The 19,769-nt window shown below is 42.2% G+C and overlaps 2 protein-coding genes across 2 annotated transcripts; both read right to left on the bottom strand.

Moving 5' to 3' along the window:
- Positions 1 to 8,921: 8,921 nt before the first annotated feature.
- Positions 8,922 to 12,005, bottom strand: LLPH (LLP homolog, long-term synaptic facilitation factor). Its single transcript, XM_030960449.1, has 3 exons — positions 11,886 to 12,005; positions 11,605 to 11,788; positions 8,922 to 9,289 (listed from the first exon to the last, which is right to left on the bottom strand). Exons 2-3 carry the CDS (start codon positions 11,783 to 11,785, stop codon positions 9,126 to 9,128), a joined length of 345 nt encoding a protein of 114 aa, XP_030816309.1. The 5' UTR covers positions 11,786 to 11,788; positions 11,886 to 12,005; the 3' UTR covers positions 8,922 to 9,125.
- A 456-nt stretch (positions 12,006 to 12,461) lies between these two features.
- Positions 12,462 to 19,255, bottom strand: TMBIM4 (transmembrane BAX inhibitor motif containing 4). Its single transcript, XM_030960448.1, has 7 exons — positions 19,045 to 19,255; positions 17,916 to 18,024; positions 16,610 to 16,715; positions 15,523 to 15,556; positions 14,466 to 14,583; positions 13,942 to 13,987; positions 12,462 to 13,282 (listed from the first exon to the last, which is right to left on the bottom strand). The coding sequence occupies exons 1-7, from the start codon at positions 19,145 to 19,147 to the stop codon at positions 13,076 to 13,078; spliced, it is 723 nt and encodes a 240-aa protein (XP_030816308.1). The 5' UTR covers positions 19,148 to 19,255; the 3' UTR covers positions 12,462 to 13,075.
- Positions 19,256 to 19,769: the final 514 nt, after the last annotated feature.

Raw genomic sequence — 19,769 nt, 5'->3', positions numbered from 1 at the left:
CCCAAGTGTTCTGGATGGCGCATATGAAAGATAAATATGACTTAGATTTCATCCCACTAAGGAGGAAAGCTATTCAGACACTCACTCAATAATTCAAGTTTTATTTTTTGGTAAGCATTTGGTAGCTACAATCAAATATAAAATTGCTTTTAATGGACGGGTTTTGGATTTTGTCATAAGTGTTCTTACTTGATTATTAAAAAAATATTATACAAAAATGTATTATACAAAAATGTATAAAAATTATTATACAAAAATGTATAATAATAAATTTTTGCTGATCTCAAATGTGACTATTGCAAAAGCAATTGCTGTAGAATAAAAAAAAATGAAGTCTTATGTCATATTCTTTTTGCCAAGTTTTAAAGCACTCCAGCTTCCCTGAAGTGCATGAATGAAACTTCAAGAAACTGCATTCCCAGTAATTCATACTAGAATCCAATACAAGCTCTTTTTTTCCCAGAATGTATCCACATTTATTAGCAATCACCAGATGGGATCCCTGTGTAACCTCAGTGAAAAAAACTAATGGCTTTCCCATCAAGTCATATTTGGATATGATCCAGTCACTGTTAACATATCCAAATTCATTAGGAATCACTGAATCCAAAACCTGTTTAATGCAAAAAGATACTTGGGAAAGATCATTTTGGAAATTATTTAATTTCCTTCCACAGCAAAACAATCTCTAAAGATGTCAGGGCAGACCAGAAGTTGAATTCATTGGTTTACACTTTTGTGTTAGTGAAATTTCTGACAGAAATAAGACTTCAAAACGTAGTCTGTGAATGAAAGATAATGTAATAACTCCAAAAAAAAAAAGTGTATTTAGAACTTCAATTAACATTTGAAAAGGTTTTGCAAAAACTTTTTTGTTCATTTTATTTTCAATGAAAGCTGGAATTTCAGCTTCTCTGCTTTTTTGTTAGTTTTGGGGTTTTTTGGGTTTTTTTCCTCCCAAGCTTTAACCTTTGTTTCCAGACCAATGAATGGCGAAATTCTCATTCACTGGAATTGATAGGTTTAGTTACAACATAAATTTACTTTATTTGTATAGATTTATGCAAATTAAATCTATTTCTAATTTACTTTTTTCTCCAAGTATAAATTTATTTCTGTGAATTAAGCAACATTTATTTTCTGGCATCTTGAAAAATATTTTTCAATTTTAAATATTATTCCATAAATTTGTCCAACTGTATCATTGTGTGTTTTTCTTAAATTTCTGTTTAGATACAGAAACCTTGCTTTCTGTGCTTTTGTTAGAGAGTGGATCTTGTATTTCCAAAATACCTTTCCCCCTAATTTTATTTTAATTTATATTGTTTTACATTTACTCCTGAAATACTTGAGATTATTTTATTTTTCTCAGCTTCAATTACAATTGCAGGAACGGATGCATTTGCTGTAACAGTGTTTGTTTGTATAAAAACAAACCTTTTTTTCTGTGTATGCCTAAAAATAAAAACACTTTTTGCTTTGTGAATGCATAGAAAATAGTTTTTGTAGTCTCAAAACTAATGCTACCCTAACACAAACTGTTATCCTTTTTGGTGTGTCTGAGGTTACTTTTAGAATTTTATAAATCTCATTCATTTTTAACCACGTGAAACTGCTGGTTTAAATCACTGCACATCATTACGTTTGGACAATGAAAACAACACAGGCATTTTTACTTGTCTCTGGTCAACTTCACTTCTGGATTTCCCTGACACAGGACCTTAGCTGAAATCACCACGTGGAGATTTTTAAACGCAAATAAAACAAGCAGATATAAAACAACTCTCTTTCCACTGAGTTTCTGAAATTGTCATTAAAATGCTTCAGTTGATTGATAAGAGGCTTTTAAAGACCCTTCCTTTTAAACACAAAACACTATACATCAGAAAAAGTCATGGATCCCTTTGTGCACTTCCCTGGAAAAATGACATGTTTAAGGGGAAAAAAAATTAGATTGGGGAAACATTTTCATGAAGTAGCATTTTTAGTATATTTTTAGAGAATAACTGCACTCAGTTATAAACATATCATCAGTAAAAACATCAAGTGGTTTTAGACATTTAAATGCCTCTCCTTACTAGGACCGAGAATGTGACTGCACTTCCAGCAGCTCGGCAGGCAGTGAGGAGAGCGTGGAGCCCGGGAGCACCGGGAATACCCAGGGCAAGCCGAGCCCCGGCCGGCACCGCGCCTTCCCCGGAGCCACTGCACCCCCGCCGGGCACGCTGCAGCGCTCCTGAAGGAAAGGAAATGGCACCGGGTGCTGTCGCTGCGATTCCTCGCAGGGCCCGTGAGCCGGCGGCACTCCGGGGACACTCCCGGGCCGTGCCCCGGGCCGGGCCCGCCGCGCTCCCGAGGCCGCCGGCGCCGCCTGCCGGGCAGCGGCTGCCCCGGCACAGAGCGGCTCCGGCCCGCCCAGCCCCGCGGGTCCCGCTCGCACAGCGGGGCCCCCCCCCCCGGCTGCCGCGCGGGCCCCGGCACAGAGCGGCTCCGGCCCGCCCAGCCCCCGGGTCCCGCCGGGCAGCGGCTGCCCCGGCACAGAGCGGCTCCGGCCCGCCCAGCCCCGCCGGGCGCGGCGCCCCGGGCAGCCGGCCCGCCCGCCCCCGCCGCGCGGCGCCGGGCACCCCGCCCGCCCAGCCCCCGGTCCCGCCGGGCAGCGGCTGCCCCGGCACAGGGCGGCTCCGGCCCGCCCAGCCCCCGGGTCCCGCCGGGCAGCGGCTGCCCCGGCACAGAGCGGCTCCGGCCCGCCCAGCCCCCGGGTCCCGCCGGGCAGCGGCTGCCCCGGCACAGAGCGGCTCCGGCCCGCCCAGCCCCCGGGTCCCGCCGGGCAGCGGCTGCCCCGCGGCACAGGGCGGCTCCGGCCCGCCCAGCCCCCGGGTCCCGCCGGGCAGCGGCTGCCCCGGCACAGGGCGGCTCCGGCCCGCCCAGCCCCCGGGTCCCGCCGGGCAGCGGCTGCCCCGGCACAGGGCGGCTCCCGCCCGCCCAGCCCCGGCCCGCCGGGCAGCGGCTGCCCCGGCACAGAGCGGCTCCGGCCCGCCCAGCCCCCGGGTCCCGCCGGGCAGCGGCTGCCCCGGCACAGGGCGGCTCCGGCCCGCCCAGCCGGGTCCCGCCGGCACCGCTCTGCAGGGAGGCATGGAGTGGCATTCGGCATGAAAAGCGTCCGCCTTTCTCCCAGCACCCAGCCGTGCCACCAATACACCAAGGGGGACACGGAGCGAAGCCACCAACTCACGGCATCTGTGCCACTGATGACTCTGAGTGAGGACACCACACGGTAGAAGTTGTTGCCATTGAGCACGACGACGGATAACCCAGTCTCATCACCAGTGAATTTGGGTGATGCTGTTGTGGACAATGAAATGCTGAGATGGAAATACATTTTGCAGTTTGTCCGCCTCCCATCGCTGTTACAGGGCAATCACCAGTAGTGGAAGTACAGATTCACTTTCCAGAGCTAAGGGTTTCTGTCAGGAGCTGGTTAAAAAGTTCAACAAAAAACTATTCTTCCACGGGGGAAGGAACCCAAAAATCCGAAAACCCTACAATTTCCTCAAATTCCAATCTCTACAATTACAATATTCTGAAGATTTGATAGCATGTGTTAGGGACATGCTTTTGCTGTTAACATCTTTCTGGCTGCCTAAGGAAATAGAAATGCAAATTTTGATTTTAAATTTTATGGCAATATTTCTAAAATACTGGACACATACAGGGCTTAGCAGATTAGTATTTATTTTAAACGGCAAGCAAAATAACCAAAAAATCCACATGCAATCTTCTCCTCCAAGAGAAAAAGCCTTGTGCTTGTCACTTTACCTCTTTAAAAGTGATGGATAAAATCACAGGTGCCTGTATATAAACACACTGTACCCTACACTGAAGCAATAGTTCCTAAAGTTATTACATCAACAGACCAACCTTTAACCTCTCCCATGGATGATCTTACACCCTGGTCTCACACTCAAGGAATTAAACATTTTTTTCTCTTCAAAACAGTAGCAGCCAAGACATGGATGAGCAGTTCCAGCAACCGCAAGTAAATGGATCACACTATGGCTGCATTTGCTCTAAAGTGTTGCCAATTTTTTAGTTTTTTCCCCAAGAATTCAGGCAGACTTAAAGACATTAGGAGAGAAAAAACAATCTAAGTGCCTGAGGGGACCCAGCTGTGCTTCGGATGGGTCACTTTGCAGCTCCACCATCAGCTTGCACATACCCTGGTGCACTTCAGTTCCCAGCTTCTTCCTGTACATCCTATAACAATTCCATATTCCAAGGGGGTGCAAGAAGTTTAGAAAAAGCAGTGTATCTTACCTTTCTTAGCTTTCACAAACAATTTAGTTTGAAATATATTTTTGCACGTATTAAAGGAACTAACTCAAATTTCACATTTGCGTTGAGGCTATTCAGTAGCAGCAGTGGTGATGAACTAAACCCAAGAGACTACAATCAAGGGGCTGCTGTCACTGAGCTCTTCTAAGCTTTCATAGAAACGTTTTGCGTTCTGTTGCAAGACAAACTGCAGCTCTGATCTGATCTACACCAAATTCTGTCATATTTTGCAGAAGCAAGATGGACAGAAGCACAATCGGTAGACCCAAAAAGTTCTTGTTTCAAACACAGACATGAGAATCCACCAAAGCTAAATTTACAGAACATCTACTGTCAAAGTAATTTAAAGACTCAAGGTAGCAAGCTGTAGCATAGAATAGCTGTTGCCCCTATACATTATGAATTTGTCACCTTTCAAGAGAGATATTATACATTACACATAAAGTGAGTGTATGAATGAACCAGCTGGGCTGAGTCAGATGAACCATCCTGAGACAACAAATGCACCTTTGTTTCCTGAAATACTATCCACAAACCCAGCTTCTGGTTAAAGGCAAAAGGTTAAAAATGCTGTGAAATCTGTATTCAGACTTTAAAAGCCTTGCAAGAAAATTAACTGTAGTTAGAGAGAAAATATACTAGATAATAGCTTACCAAACAAGAACATCAGTAACTTTCACAGCCTCCTAATAGTTGACTAGATTGAAAACAGAGGAAGTCAGTTCACTCTGAATATACAAGCACTTCATAAGCAGTCCTCATGCTGCCTTGCATAGGACCCTTGATACACAACCCTCGTTTGCCACACCATCTACTGTTCCTAACATTTCAGTTATATTTTATTGATATTTGGTCTTTTCTATTGATATCTGATCTTTTAAATTGATACATGAGCATGAGAAAGATTAGAGACCTGAGAGAGCAATGTTTAAATGACTGAGATGAGAGAGGAAACAGTGAAAATATCCCCTTCCTATTCTGCCTTCTCTTTTTCTTTAAATTCTGTCACTATTAATTAGGTAGAGATCAGAAAACCGTAGTAGTGTAGGAAGAATAAAATGACAGTGAAAATGGTGGGCTTGTCACAACTGTGCAGCATTTATTAACAGAAGGAAGTTATTAGTTCTTTCTCACTTTTAACTTGGAAAAAATAATCCCAATGTCTGTTTCTTCTGAAGTAGGAAATTGCGAGTTGGACAATGCAGCTGGAAAAGGGAAAGGAAAAAGCTGAAAAGAGCCTTTTCCTGTAGCAGTGAGCTCTCAGATGGCTGTCAGTCCTGCCCTGAAACTTCACTCCTTGGCAAGTTAAAATTGATGGCAAAACCATGGCCTTAAGAGAGTGATGCATAGCTCCTGCATCACTCTCATCCTCCCCACAAGTGCCATAGCTCAATTCAGACCATGCCACCCTGAGCTGAAGATTGCTTTGCAGCACTCAGATTTCTGCACGCTAAGGCTACATTCTCCTAATGTGTGATACCAGACATGCTCACACCACAAATCAGATACAGATCAGATATCCAGCTTCCATCAAAGTCAGAACCCACACAGCTGTTCAGGCAGCAGGAGGAAAAGGTAGAATAATACAAAGAGACCTACACTATAAAGCCGTTGCACAGGACTCCTTTTGCTGTGACCACATATGAGGAGACCATTTTGTACCATGTGGCTATGACATTCTTCCTCCAGTACTAAGCAACCCCAAACTATATTTAGCATCCCCTATAACCACAGTGCTGGCTGTAGGTAAGACTCCAATACTATGCCCTTAGTTGAGAAAGACTTTCAAAACCCCCATTCAATGCACTTGCTTGACCTGTCTCCAGAACTTCTCTCCACCTTCACAGTGCTGTACTGCACAGTGGCCTCACCAAGAGACACTAATGCCACAAGATGAGAGGTGGCTCATGAACCAGGACAGCCTGACACAGCCTTCACCGGCCTGGTCTTTCTTCCTGGTCTTGTACTGCCTCCTACTGACACTGCTTTTTGTACAGTAAAGCTGTAAAACAATCCAGCTGAAAAATGGGGAAAAGAAGAATATTTTCAGTGTATCTTAGCTAACTGGTCTCCTAACCGATTTGACTACACAGTGCAGAGGTGCCCCAGGGCAGGAATGAGTTACCAGAAAAGCCCAGGAACTGAACCATCAGTGCTGCCAGTTATTTTAGGCATCTGAAATAATTCACTTTAAAAATCAAGTCCTACACACTAGGTCAAACCTTGTCATCTTCCTCAGAAACTGCCAACAATCTGCAGGATGTTTAGCAATTTGCCAATGCAATTTTTATACTGCATGAATATATGCACATCTTATGCACATAAACATTTCAATAAAATGACAGAATTTAATTCTTTCAGTGCTGGCTTTTCTGCATGTAGTTCAAAAAGCCTGCATTACTTCCTCTGCCTTCTGTATTAGGTCCAGGAAGCACAGTTACCACAGCACTTTGCAGGTAGGTGGCAGAAAGTTGCAACTAAGCAGTTTCATAACAACACAATTACAGAATTAAAAAAAAAACCCAACCACCACAACTTTGACAGCGCCATTTAAGTTACACACTTTCAGACTTCCATCAGTTTGTTTAATCAATTCTCTCTCAATCCCAACCTAAATAACATTTTTTATGTAAAGACCAATGAATTATTATATTATTAGAATGCTGTTTAGAAGCAGATCAGTTACTTCTTTGAAAATCCCTCTGTGGAGTTTTAAAGTATGTATTTCAGTCAAAACCAATTATGTTTAAATTCATTTCTACTGGAAGGAAACATGGCTTTTTCCATCAACTCAAATAGATACATGTTTTAGATTCAGCAGCAAGAATCAAATACTCAAAGGCAGCTAAATAATTTGGTATTTCCATTCAAAAAATAGAGTTGGTCAAAACAAATTCCAAATACAAAATTACAGTATCCACATACAGTATATACTCGAATCCCAGAAAGCAGAATTTCCCTGCTGTACTCATGACTCAGGCTCTGGTTACATCCATGCTGCATGTTTAGCCACGTTCCTGCTGTCTGTCTACAAGCAAGCTTTTAGCCTGGATTACAAATCCCACCCAAACAAAATATTATAAAATATCAAAAATATTTCCTGGCCCATAGAGAGCTCTGCCTCACCCGAGTGAGGTATGACATTGTACACAATACACTGGTACTAGACTAAGAGCTCTATTCCAGTAAAGACCACGTTTATTCCTTCCTTATCCTCCATTTCACCTCAAAAATCAAACAGGATGTCTTAAAATATCTGTAGTTTAAGTGAACATGTTTGACTTTATCCCGGACACCATGAAGGAAATACCTCACACAGCCAGTATTGTTACAGGAAGGAAGCAACTTCTAAATAAAACATCAGTGCAGCGTCTGCTGTCTTTTGCTTAAGATTCAAATTCTTAATCTGGTCATAAAAGCAGCTGACTACTAAAGCTACACAACAAAGCTCAGGGTTAGGTCATAAAAGCACAAATAAGCAAGACTATTCGGTTATGAAGGTAATTTTCTCTTGCAGAGGCAGCAGCAGTGAAACAGCTCTGGAGAGAGGACAGCGTAAGGGCAGTGCAGCAGTGGCAGGCTCGATGAAAATGAGGCAGATGATGGCTGTGTACCTAAAGAATAAACTGACTAAAGCTGTACATCTAAACAGGGGGACTTTGCCAGTTTAATCATCTCCACTAGGGAAAAGCAGCCTGCTTTCCCATCGGGAGCTGCTTGAAAGTCATCTGATTTACAAACAACATGTCAAAAATAGCACTCTGCTTACTTTACAGAAAAAAACAATTGTTTTTTCACACTTAAGCCCAAGAAGTTCCCCTCCTCAATTCCCCAAAGCATGTATTAAGCAAAATAAAGCCTACCTTGTTACAACAATAAATAAATACACTCTGACTGTTCATTCCATTCCATTCCTGGTTAAACACATTCATAAACAGTTTCCTCCACATGAATCAATTTTAAAGTAGTCCTAATCTACATGCTAACATTTAGGTAAGTTTGATACCAAAATCTAGATCCATTTATCTAGTAAGACCAAAAAAATTGATAGCAGCAGCTGTTTTTATCAATTAACAGGGCTTTTATCAACTTAATGGAAATATTTTAAAAATACAAAGTTATTTGGTGCATTTGTGTTCTCTCATTTTAATACTAAAAGAATCGGTTGTACTTTCACTTATTTAGTTCCTACAGTATTTCTGTTGCAGACAGCAATGAAATACTTTGTTGTTCTCTTTGTGAACTTATGTCAGACTGACACTTTCTCATTTTACTTGCAGAATTTTCCTGAGGCCCTGGTGTTGTTTCAGCATAAAAATTTTGGAGTTACCTATGAAAATATATTTTTGTTAATTATCAGATGTTAAAAGCAACACAAGTCAGTGCAACAAATTTTACAGAAAGATTTAAAAGATACAGAATCTTTTGGTTATATTTACTAAAAGACAAGTCACATTGACAAAGACCACAGTACAAAAACATTTGGTTTAATTACTTTTAGGGTTTCCTTTACTGTTTTTGGTACTCACAGCATAAAAGATAGAAGACCCTCACCCCCGCCAAGAAAACAGGTAACCACACACAATTAGTCTATTCAAAGGCACTCAACTTGCTTTTTAAGCTTGGCAGACACCAAACTGTAATTTCTTTCATCATTTGCTGACCAAATAGTCTCTTCAAAAATTCATTCAACACGATAAATTATACGCAGTGACCAAGCACAAAATCTCATGAATTTATGTGGAAAATTTATTTTGTTAAATAAAATATTCACGATCTTTACAAAACTGATTTTACCAGACGAGGCCTTTGGCCAACTTTGATTTTTTTTTCCCTTTAACACGCTGAGCCTTAAGCTTCTTTCTTTGCCTGGAATTCATCCATATTGGGTACTGTCCATGCTGGTCTAGAAGAGTTTTTTTGTTTCGTTTATTATCCAGCTCCATTTTGCAGTCATCTGAAAATTAAAGGTGTTTTAGTGAGTAAAATATCTGAATCAGCTTCACAGAAGCTATTTTGCTACTAGATTCCCCCAAATGATAAAAATATGTCTAGACACAATAGTATTTGTCCATAGAGAACTGAAGGGTTTATAAACTGAAAGCACTTTCCAAACCAATGCAACTGTAACCCAGGAACTTCAAGAGTTGACAGTAAATGTGCAATATTTTTCCTAAAGGCCATGTCTGGGCAAAGCATCTTATTCTTTCACCTGCAATCTGTTCCAATCCCGTGTCTAAGAACATTGTAATTCCATCATGGAAGCATGCATGAAGCCAGAGGCTTACTGAAAGATACGCACAATTACACACTTTTTAGGATGTAATGTTTAAGATCTGCTCTAAAAATTTATTCTGAGTGGAAGATGAAGACAAGTAAAAAGAATAGTAAGGAGAAAAGGTGAAATACAATGACAGTAGTAATTATCAGCCAGTGATGCCACAGCTGCCTCGAGGAGTGAGCATGACATCAGGTCTAACACATTTACAGGCAGAAGGAGAGGATTAATCCCTAGGATGAGGAAGACTTCCTGTGACATGGTCACTCCCAAGAACGGTGTCCCCAGCTGCCTAACATCCCATGAACATCACGTCTCAGGGAGATAAGAAAGTGCAAGAGGAGCACCTTGCTAAGTACTGACTGCAACTGTGCTCTGTAATTTCATCCCAACCTTGTTCCCAAACCATATGTGTGCAACTCAAGCCTTTACCACAAGTTTTATGGAGAGGAAAAAAGACTTTTATATACTGCTTGTCTAATGTTGGGAGACAAAGCTCAGGAGGAAAAGGCCAACATGCTGCTTCAACAGCTGAGGTTGATAGGCTACAGGAATCTGCACCAGATATGCTTATGGAGCCCTAAATTGGGAGTGCTTGCAAATACTTGCAATCAGCAGAGAATCAGCACAGGGGGCTGGTGGCAGAACCAAAAGCCTATCCAGCAGAGCAGACCTTATATTATTTTTTTCTTAAGAAGAAAAAACTGAAAAAAAAAAATTCACAGTGTGCTGTAAACAATACCCTAAAGTAATACAGTAAGATGTCTGTAATATACACCTATATACTTTCTTTGGCTGGAAAATTATTTATCTGTCTGCAGGAAGACCATATTATGAGTGACGTTTTTATCTACTTCAGTTCTGGTAACACTTAGCAATGTGAGCTCCTCTGTGCTCACACTTAGTCCTGAAAAGTCCTCTCAAAGAAAACACCATTTTCACAAAACTTGTAGCTGTTTTGTGAAATACATATTTTCTTAAGCATTTCTGAGGCTGCTATCTCTCTGAAAAAGCCAAATGAAATTGGCCACCCGTAGAGAAGTTGCCAGCAGAGTTGGAAGGAGGTGCAAAAATGACAGATAGCCATGCATTTATTTCAGAAACTAGGTTTAAAGGAATGATTCCTCCTTCAACTTCAGCATCAGAAGTCTGACAATGTTCCAAAACATTTTGGAAATTCAATTCTAACTAACCCTTAAAGAATAACTTTTACACCTCGTTTGTAGGACAAATCTGAGCCATGGAAAAATTACAGATTATACTAGATGCTAACTTTAATGGGACAAGTATTTTTTTATATACCATTCTATTTCCATTTTCAGTATCAGAACACCTTAAGTGGCACAAATTGGAGACTCAAAATAAGACTATGATTTAGTATGGACGTCAGTTTTGGAAAGAGGAGGTGTCTTTCTGACTCCCATCCAGTATGCAGCTATTTAAAACCTTTGCTTCCCCTTCCTGGGTTACTTCCTTTACATTTTACATTCGATTCCAGACACAAGGAGGAAGATGGCATTATTTGTAGACACTTAATACCATCCACTGCTGCACCATGGGCAATGCAACACTAACTAGTATTCAGAAACTGGGCCCGTATTAATCCTACCCCAATTACTCTATGTTTAGCAGCCTCCTCGTATTAGGACAGTTTGGCAGCAAACAATGCTGTGATTGGAACAACTGCTAACTGGTGAATCCGCACTCACCTGAGGGTCTCAGAGATGTCTCTCCATACAATACATTACGTACTAAAACCAAATGTAACCTTGTTCCACAAGTGACCGGATGCAGTATGGATGCCAGTGTTGCGAAATGACCAGAGTCAGTGTTTTAGCTTTAGAACACAAGCTTTCCGAGTGCCTGTTCTCCTGCTGTAACAACCACACACACGGCTGATGCCGGCGGTGATAGGCACAGGGCAGGAACAGCCCCGCGGGCCCTGCCGCACCTGGGCGACTGCAGCAGGAACAACCAACCAGGGCCGCACTCACCTTTCGCCTCCAGGATCTTCTCGGGGGGCACCACGGTCGCCACCTCCTTGACCTCCTCCATGATGACATCCGCTTTGGTTCCCAGGATCTTCTTCAGCCTCTCCAGCTCCTTGGGCGCGTTCTTCTTCCTCTTCTCCGCCCGCATCTTCCTCCTCCATTTGCTCCTCAGGCTCTTCGCCATGTCCTGCGGGGAGGGAAGCGGGAGCGCTCACGGGGGGCCGCGCGCACGCGGAGGGGGGGGTCGCGCGCACTCGGGGGGAGAGGGGGCGCGCCCCGCTCACCTGCTGCGCGCGAGGCCGCCGCACGCACTCGCGCAAGGCCACGCGGCCCACCCGCGCATGCGCAACCGGAGGCGCCCAGCCTCCCGCGGGGGCAGATGGGCTCTACCGTAATTGTCGGAGCGAGCGCGCAGCCGCATTCCCGTTGCGCCCCTGAGGGGCTGTGCCCGGACAGCGCTGCGCGGCCGGGGCGAGGGGGAGGCATGGAAGGATAAACGTGTGTTCCACCTCAACGTAAAAAGTAGGGATTTGTTCTGAGCTCCTGTCCCGCTGTTCTGAATGAAATCCTAAGGCAAAGGGGGAGGTTACCACACTCGCTCAAATTCATCCGCTGGACACACCCGGTGCCAGCGTGGGGCGGGCAGGACGCGCACCTTCCCCAAGTCCTGCATTCCTCGTCTCCCACCCCTCATTGACAGGACTGCGAGCAGTGACAATCCCTTACTGAACAGGAAGGAAGCCTTTCAAAACCTTTCACGGCACCTCTACCCTGCCAGCACCGACCCGTCTGCAGCGCTCATTCTCAGCATCCCGACGTTCCCCAGTCTCAGCTGCAAGAACAGACTAAAGGTTTTCCAATTTTTATTGACACACAGTGAGTTTTATTATACATAAGTTGATAAAATGCCATAATCAATCTCCAAATGATTTTTCAGAACACTGATAGGCAATAAATAGTACTAAAATAAAGAATATTCCCTTTAATTTTTTTAACACCCTCACAGCTTCCATAGTGATAGCCCTTAACTAGGACAGAGTACCTCTGTCAGAGACAGCATTTAAAAAAAATTATCTTAGTGAAACATTGCACAATGATAAACTCATGCTACCCTTATGTGGTACATAAACGAACTCTCAATCCCAAAGGAAACATTTTCAGCAGCTACAGAACAGCAGGGAAGCTTATTTTGAAGTAAACAGGAGTTGGCAAAATTTCAATCATTAATTACCCTGCGAATTAAGTGATTAAAAAAGTGACTGCAATGATGACAGCATGTTAACTACATCATATACATGGTCTGGAGAAGAATTGTAGCTATGTAAAAAGGCGTTTTTCCTCCTAAGGAGGGACCAATATTCATGGAATGCAAACATAATAAAGATTCAGTCTTTAGAATGCAGAACTACTGCATTTGCAGATCATCCATAAACTTAACTTTAATTGTGCTGTAGTCAAACCACTCCACTTTCGACTATTTTTTATTAAATGCCTCCAGAAAACGCAGCAGGTGTAGGAACAGATTTATGATGTCCAAGTAGAGATTGATTGCAGCCAGTATGTACTCTTCAGGGGACAACTTGTGCATCAGCAGATGAGTGTCATAAATAATAAATCCACAGAACAGAAGAGCTCCAGCAGCAGCAAACACCAACTCTATTGTCTCACTATAGAAAAACAGCTGGAGGCAGATAAAATATGAAAAAGATGCTTGTTAATTTCATTTTTTTTAAATATTAAAATCCCTGCATAATGATATGGCACATTTAAAAAACAGTCTTTCTACTGTTATGTACACAAAACCACAGTATTATGGTGATATTTCAATGCTCTTATTCCATACACCCTCCAGTCACACAATCTCTGAGTAAAAGTGCCCCCACTTAAGAGGGAGGAAGGTCTGGTCTCCAGAATACTAACAGCAGAACAACTAGAAAACCAAAATATAATTAAATCTCAAATGTCCTTCACGTTCTCTTAATCAAGTAGTGGATATCAATTGACAAATTTTGTCAATCAACCCAAATATCCCTTTTATGTTGGCAAGAACAGCACCTAACAAAAATCTAAATTGAAAATGTGTGGTTGAATGATCACCAGCATGATGTAGAACAGTAATGGATCTGGTTAACAATTTTCTTTCATTAAGCTATAGTGGGCTGATCCAAACCTTTTAGTTACACTAAAAGTCAGTAACAGGCCTGAGTGACCTGATCTTAGGGGAAGGTGTCCCTGCTCATGGCAGGGAGTTGGAAGTAGATGATCTTTAAGGTCCCTCTCAACCCACACCATTCTGTGATTCTGTGACTATCTTTGAACTGTGAACACGAAGTATCTTACCCTCAAGAAACCCGAGAAGATTAAAATCCACAAACAAGCAAAGAGGCTGAAAGAAAATAAATTACACTGTGACCAACAATATACTTTCTTTTAGACTTAACTTAAAATATCCTTCTTTCTAAAACCTCTTCACAATACATATGGTAAGTAAATGTCAGGAATTCTTAGATGCCAACTGTTTATTGGTCTCAGCAGTAAAAGTTTTGTAAAGCTGTCAAAAGTTATGTTCTAACTTTAATTTTTTTTAAGATTTGAAACATCTGCCTTCTCTCTCAGTGAAAAATCCATGTAAACTAATTTTCTAATTGTTTTAAGATTCTTTATCACTGAAAAGAATTTACCAAGGATCAGAACTGGGTAAAATGAGTAATTTTAAATAAATAACGCTCACCATTCCCTTGAAGCAGGTTCTATTGACCTGTATTCCTTACTGTACCTGCAAAGCTTGCTTTAAGAAAGAAAAAAACCCAAAGCCTTAACAACAGCAACATTTTTTTTAAAAAATCATCAATATGGCAACATACCCTGCTCCAAATTTGCTGAAGTCTCTCTTTGACTGCAAGGTATATGCAGTCAATCCAAGGAATACAGCAGTAGTAAGAATAAAGGCTTGCAAGACGATGGAGACATCATAGAAACTCACTATAAACAGAAAAAGTAATCTGTCAATTAAAGAACTCTGCACTATGTATTTGCTGACTTATACTTGGAGGAAACAAATTTAAACTTAAGTGTGAACAAAATTTAATAAATTATGCTTGAACTTCTCTTTGCATTTCAAATTCATGATCATAGGACTCAGGGGTCATGTACTGGCTAAGTCTGACAGTTACTTTATAGCTGTAGCTTCTTAAATGGAAATAACAAGTCTTCCCTAGTCAGAATTATGATCACAGCAACAAAACAAAACGATTTTAAGCACAGCTAACAGAGATCTTAAGGAAAAAAACTGTATGAATTTTTCATAATACTGAAACAAGGGGAAAAATAAAACAATCTCCTATAAAGGGTGAAAGCTGTGATTAGGGGACAGGAGGGGAAAGATAGCAGACACATGTGCAACCTTTTTCTTCCCTCCTTCCTCCATCTTTCCTTTCCCCAAGTCAGGATATCACAGATCACAATGAAGAGGTTTCATCTTATGCTGTAAGGTACAGTTCAAGGTGATGCCATGACATGATTGTACACTGCCTCATTTCAACCCTGACCATGAAGCACAGAATTCTCCAAACTCAGATTCCCTTTGAGGAAATTGAGGGGACAGGTAGGACTATTTCAACTTGAAGATCAGCTCTGCTGAGAGTTGAACATTATGAAAGAGAATATTTTAACCATACTGAAAGAATGGATTCCCCAATTTCTCACTTCAAGTTTATACAGTTTCACTCCTGAATCAGAATTCAGTTTTCTCCCTTGATGTCCTGGTTTTGCTGAACTCCTATCACTGTCACTGAAATTTTCAAACAGGATTCATTATCATTTTAGTCATATCTAGAAAACCCTAATGGCAATTAATACAATATAATGGACTTCTTTTCCAAATTCTTTATGGAATCAGACAATAGGATGGCTAATATTTACCTGTAATGGCAATTGTCAGTGCTTCCAGTAGCGTCTACAAAAAGCAAGTCCAAAAAAAGAGAAGGGTAAGAAAAAAATCAAACCATTAAACATCAGGTCTCCTGTTAAATCTTTCTGGATGAAAACATGTTTAATTTTCAACAAGAAAATGGCAATCACACTGTCCTTCTGGGACATTAAAAAAGTACAATACAAAGTGAAAATGAGTGAGAAATCTTTGTAGAAAAATGTCACATTTCCTACTGTAAGTGCTCAGCATTTTTATGACACTTCTGACAAACTATTCAAGGGGCTATAAAATTAATGTATTTTTAATATCTTGTTGGACAGCTGTCTAACACAGTGTCTGCATCAGTTTCCCTTCCACACTTACCCTTTAAATAATCTGTTTACTTACACAGCAAAGCTGTCTTTCTGTTTTATCACAAACACAATTCTTGAACTCTTGAAACACCAAATTTTAATTGAGCTGCTGTGACTTCTTTTCAGAAGACTGATTTGCTACATAATCCAAAACATCCAAGAGCAACTGTTAGCCTGGATCCACATACTCACAACATCAGGCAGAAGACTAAAATTTGAGGACAGCTCTGACAGATCTGCCTGTGCTGGAAACATGCTCAGAATTTAGCATCAAAAAGACAACTGGAGGAATAAATAATATGGCTGGTTTGAGTCTCTGCTGAAGGCTGTCCATTAAACAATTTAGGTAACAGGAATACCTCCTCCTTTCCTACTGAGCAGTTGCATAGAAAAAATCCCGGACATCAACAGAACAATGAGAGCAGATAGATTTCTACATACATGCAATAATCCTGCCTCAAACTGGTTCCAAGTTCTAACATTCTTTCTAAAAAGATGCTGAGAGAAACCTGAAGTGGCTGCTATCTAGGAACCACCTGTGGGCAGAATCTCCAAAAAGTAACTCAGACCTTCATAAATATATAGGATGTCTTTCAAGGAATACAAGAAAAACAAATGACATACCTCTATAGTTTCAAGGAATTAATTACAGTGCAAGATATTCAAGGGAATATTACATTGAATTAATTAATCAATTAATAATTTAACTGAATTAAACACTTACAAATCCAAACAGCAGGTATAAATTAACAGGGTGCTGGTGTCTGTAGAGGGTCAGTGCCACAATTACAGCCAGAGATCCAAACCCAGATATCAAAAGCAAGGCGGGCCTGTAAAATTCCATAATAAAAAAAAAGTAATCAAACTTAAATCCAAAGTAAATGTAATGCAAGTTTACAATAAAACTGTTTAGAACATACTACTACAGATAATCAGTTACAAATAGTACAGTCACAAATAAAGACAACTTTTTCATACTAAAGCTGAAGATTGCCCAGTAATCCATGACCTGGAAATTAGCACGTACCAAGAAGAAAATCCATCCATACAAAGTAAGAGCATTAAAGTATGTGTACTGTTTTTCCTGTTCTGAACTCCATATTCAGAGAACTACTTTTGATAAGCACCTGAATGCAACAAACATGGGCACTAAGTGTACCAAAGAAAATCAGTAGTGACCACTAAGTGTTGCTAAATCATTCAAGGAGCCCTCCAAGGAAAATGAGGCCAACATGAAACACAAAATCTCAATAGTTCCAAGAAAACAGGACAATTTAAAATTATCAGGTTTAAATAGAAAACTGTAGTTTTACAACCACTGTTGTATACACTATAGATTATACAGACACTGAAACTTTCATGCAGTGTTTAATCCTCCTTTATATTTGGGCTTTAAAGGGAGAGTAGAAGTCCAAAAGTGCAGTTGGAGGAAAACAGTAACTAGACTCCGTGCTCTCCTCCTTTCCCAGCTGTTCTTTTCCCTGTTCTTTCACCACAGTTTGCATTTTGAGATTTATTTTATAATGAAAATCTGAGAGGCAAAATGAAGCACACCCATAGGAATTTAAGTAGACTAATTCTTTTGGGGGAGTGGGGAGGGGGTAAGGGGAAAAAGAAGATGGGAGAGGGAGGAAGAGGAATAAGACATGATTCTGCTTTTTGGAACAGACACCTATAAATAACAGCATTCCAAAGAGATTCTAAAAGTATTTAGACTGTAAAACAAGAAATGTCAGTAACTGAGATGTTCTGCAACTCATGTAAAAGTTTGCACAGCATAAATATTGAAATAAGCACTATTAATAAAGCATTGATTAAAATAAACAACAACACAACAAAAAGCAGTAATAATAGTTTTCATAGTAAACCAAGGAGAAAAATGTCAGAGAAGTGACTCCCTAATCAAGTTAGGAAGTATCTGTTACAGTAACAAAAACACAGGTTATAAAAATTATTACAAAGTGTAGCAACAAGTTACATAATTTATACCTAACACAAGCTAAATAGCTGCATTTCACCTAAGAATTTACCTCTCATGAACAAATGCCTGCACTCCAGTAGAGTATAGGAAAATTGCAGATGTGACTGTGGTCAATAGAACTTGAACAGAAAGAATGCTGTACACCTTTCGCAGAAACGCTGAAAAAGGAAAATAAAAATGAAACTACTTTTGACTCGCACCTTCAAAGTTTAACAGTAAATCAGATACAGGTTTTCATTTGCAAAATAAAGTGAAAAAGCACAGAACAAAGTCACAAAAAGCCATTTTACTTTAAAAACCTGACACAGTATAACAGCAAAATTGCATTTATTCCTGGACATCATTATTTAACTATTAACAATGATGACAAAAGAAATATAGAAAACACTTGCAAGGAATTTACTTTGGATCAGTTGAAGACCTACGTACAGCCATTCTCACTACACTGACAGCACGCCTTCTCCATCATGTTCCTGGTGCCTAATGGACCTAACTGACAGAGGATTAACATGGAAGGCATGCCAAATGCTTGGAAAAAACAAAAGTTTTACCACCTCACAGAAAAAATTCCAATCCTTCAGTCTCATGGTTAAACTTCTATAATTACAGTCACTAATTCCAGTATTTATGAATCACAGAATGAATATGCTTGCAAAAGACCTGTGAGAGCAGAGAGTCCAACAGCGCCGTGACACAGACCATGGCACCCACTGCCACGTCCACGCTTTTGCTCAACACCTCGGGGAGGTGCATCTCTGCAGGGACTACGCATCTTATGGGTCATGTTTGGACTTCGAAACTCATCGCTGAACAAAATCAGGCGCGAATCCCCGCAGGGTACCGGGTACACGGATCCCCGCTCTCCGGTAGAACACCTACCCCCTTCACTCACGGTTAAAACGATAAAGCCTTCGCCGCCCGCGGCCCCTCACCCTTGACGCCTAACGTGGACTAACAGCGCCCTGGCTCCGCACTCACAACCTCTGGCCAGGTTAAAACACTGCGCGGAGCCCGAGTGCAGCTCAAGGCCGGGGGTGACCGGAGTGCCACAGGGGCACCTGTCGGGAGCGCAGGGCATCCCCTCACCGCCCCGCCACTGCGGCCAACGGGACCTCTCCGCAAGCGTCTGGGGGCTGCGGCATGGCCGTGCGGCTCTCCCACTCATCCGCAGTCCCTACCCATGCGGATGTGGACGCTGGCCGAGGCCACGTTGCTGCCATAGTTGAAGTCATCCTCGATGGAGCTCCGCGGGTAGCGCGGCTCCCCCGCCATGGCCGCCATGGCCGCCGCCTATCTCCGCTTCCGGGGGCGCGCGGCGCCAAGAATTATGTCTATGGCGCCCCGCCGAGCGGCCGAGCGCATCGATCGCGCGAGCCGCCGCCGCGCCGCGCAGCGCCGAGCAGGGCGCCCCGCCGAGCGGCCGAGCGCATCGATCGCGGGCGCGGCCTTTGTGGCGGGCGCTGCGGGCGGCCCGTGTGCGATTGAGCTCTGAAGGGCCTGGAGGGAGCTTCCAGTGCCTGGAAAACCCAGCCCTTGGGCTGCTCTTCACCTCAGCTGCACTCCGCTGCCCTCCGCACGGTGCTGCAGCCGGCAGCGGCTGTGCACAGCTGCACACGCTGCCTGTTCCGCGGTACTTGAGGGAGATGATGCTCCCGGCCGCCTGTGTCCCACAGGGACGGGCTTCACTTCCAGAAACCCTTAATGCAAAGCGGAATTTTACCTCGGCCTTGTCCTACTTTTGTGTCCCGTCCTTCAAACTCCGTGTAATTGAAAGAAAGCAAAGATGCCCGGCGTTTCTCAGGCGTCACGAAGCACTTGGTGCTGTCGGACGTGATGGTTGCTCATGAAATAGAGATTTTTGGAGTTCACTTGAATTAGCGATATGAATTAGGCATTTAAAGTT

The sequence above is a fragment of the Camarhynchus parvulus genome, chromosome 1A (assembly GCF_901933205.1).
Source record: "Camarhynchus parvulus chromosome 1A, STF_HiC, whole genome shotgun sequence".
Taxonomy (NCBI): Eukaryota; Metazoa; Chordata; class Aves; order Passeriformes; family Thraupidae; genus Camarhynchus; species Camarhynchus parvulus.
The sequence above is the reverse complement of the archived record's forward strand: the minus strand, read 5'-3'. Positions and strand labels throughout refer to the sequence as shown.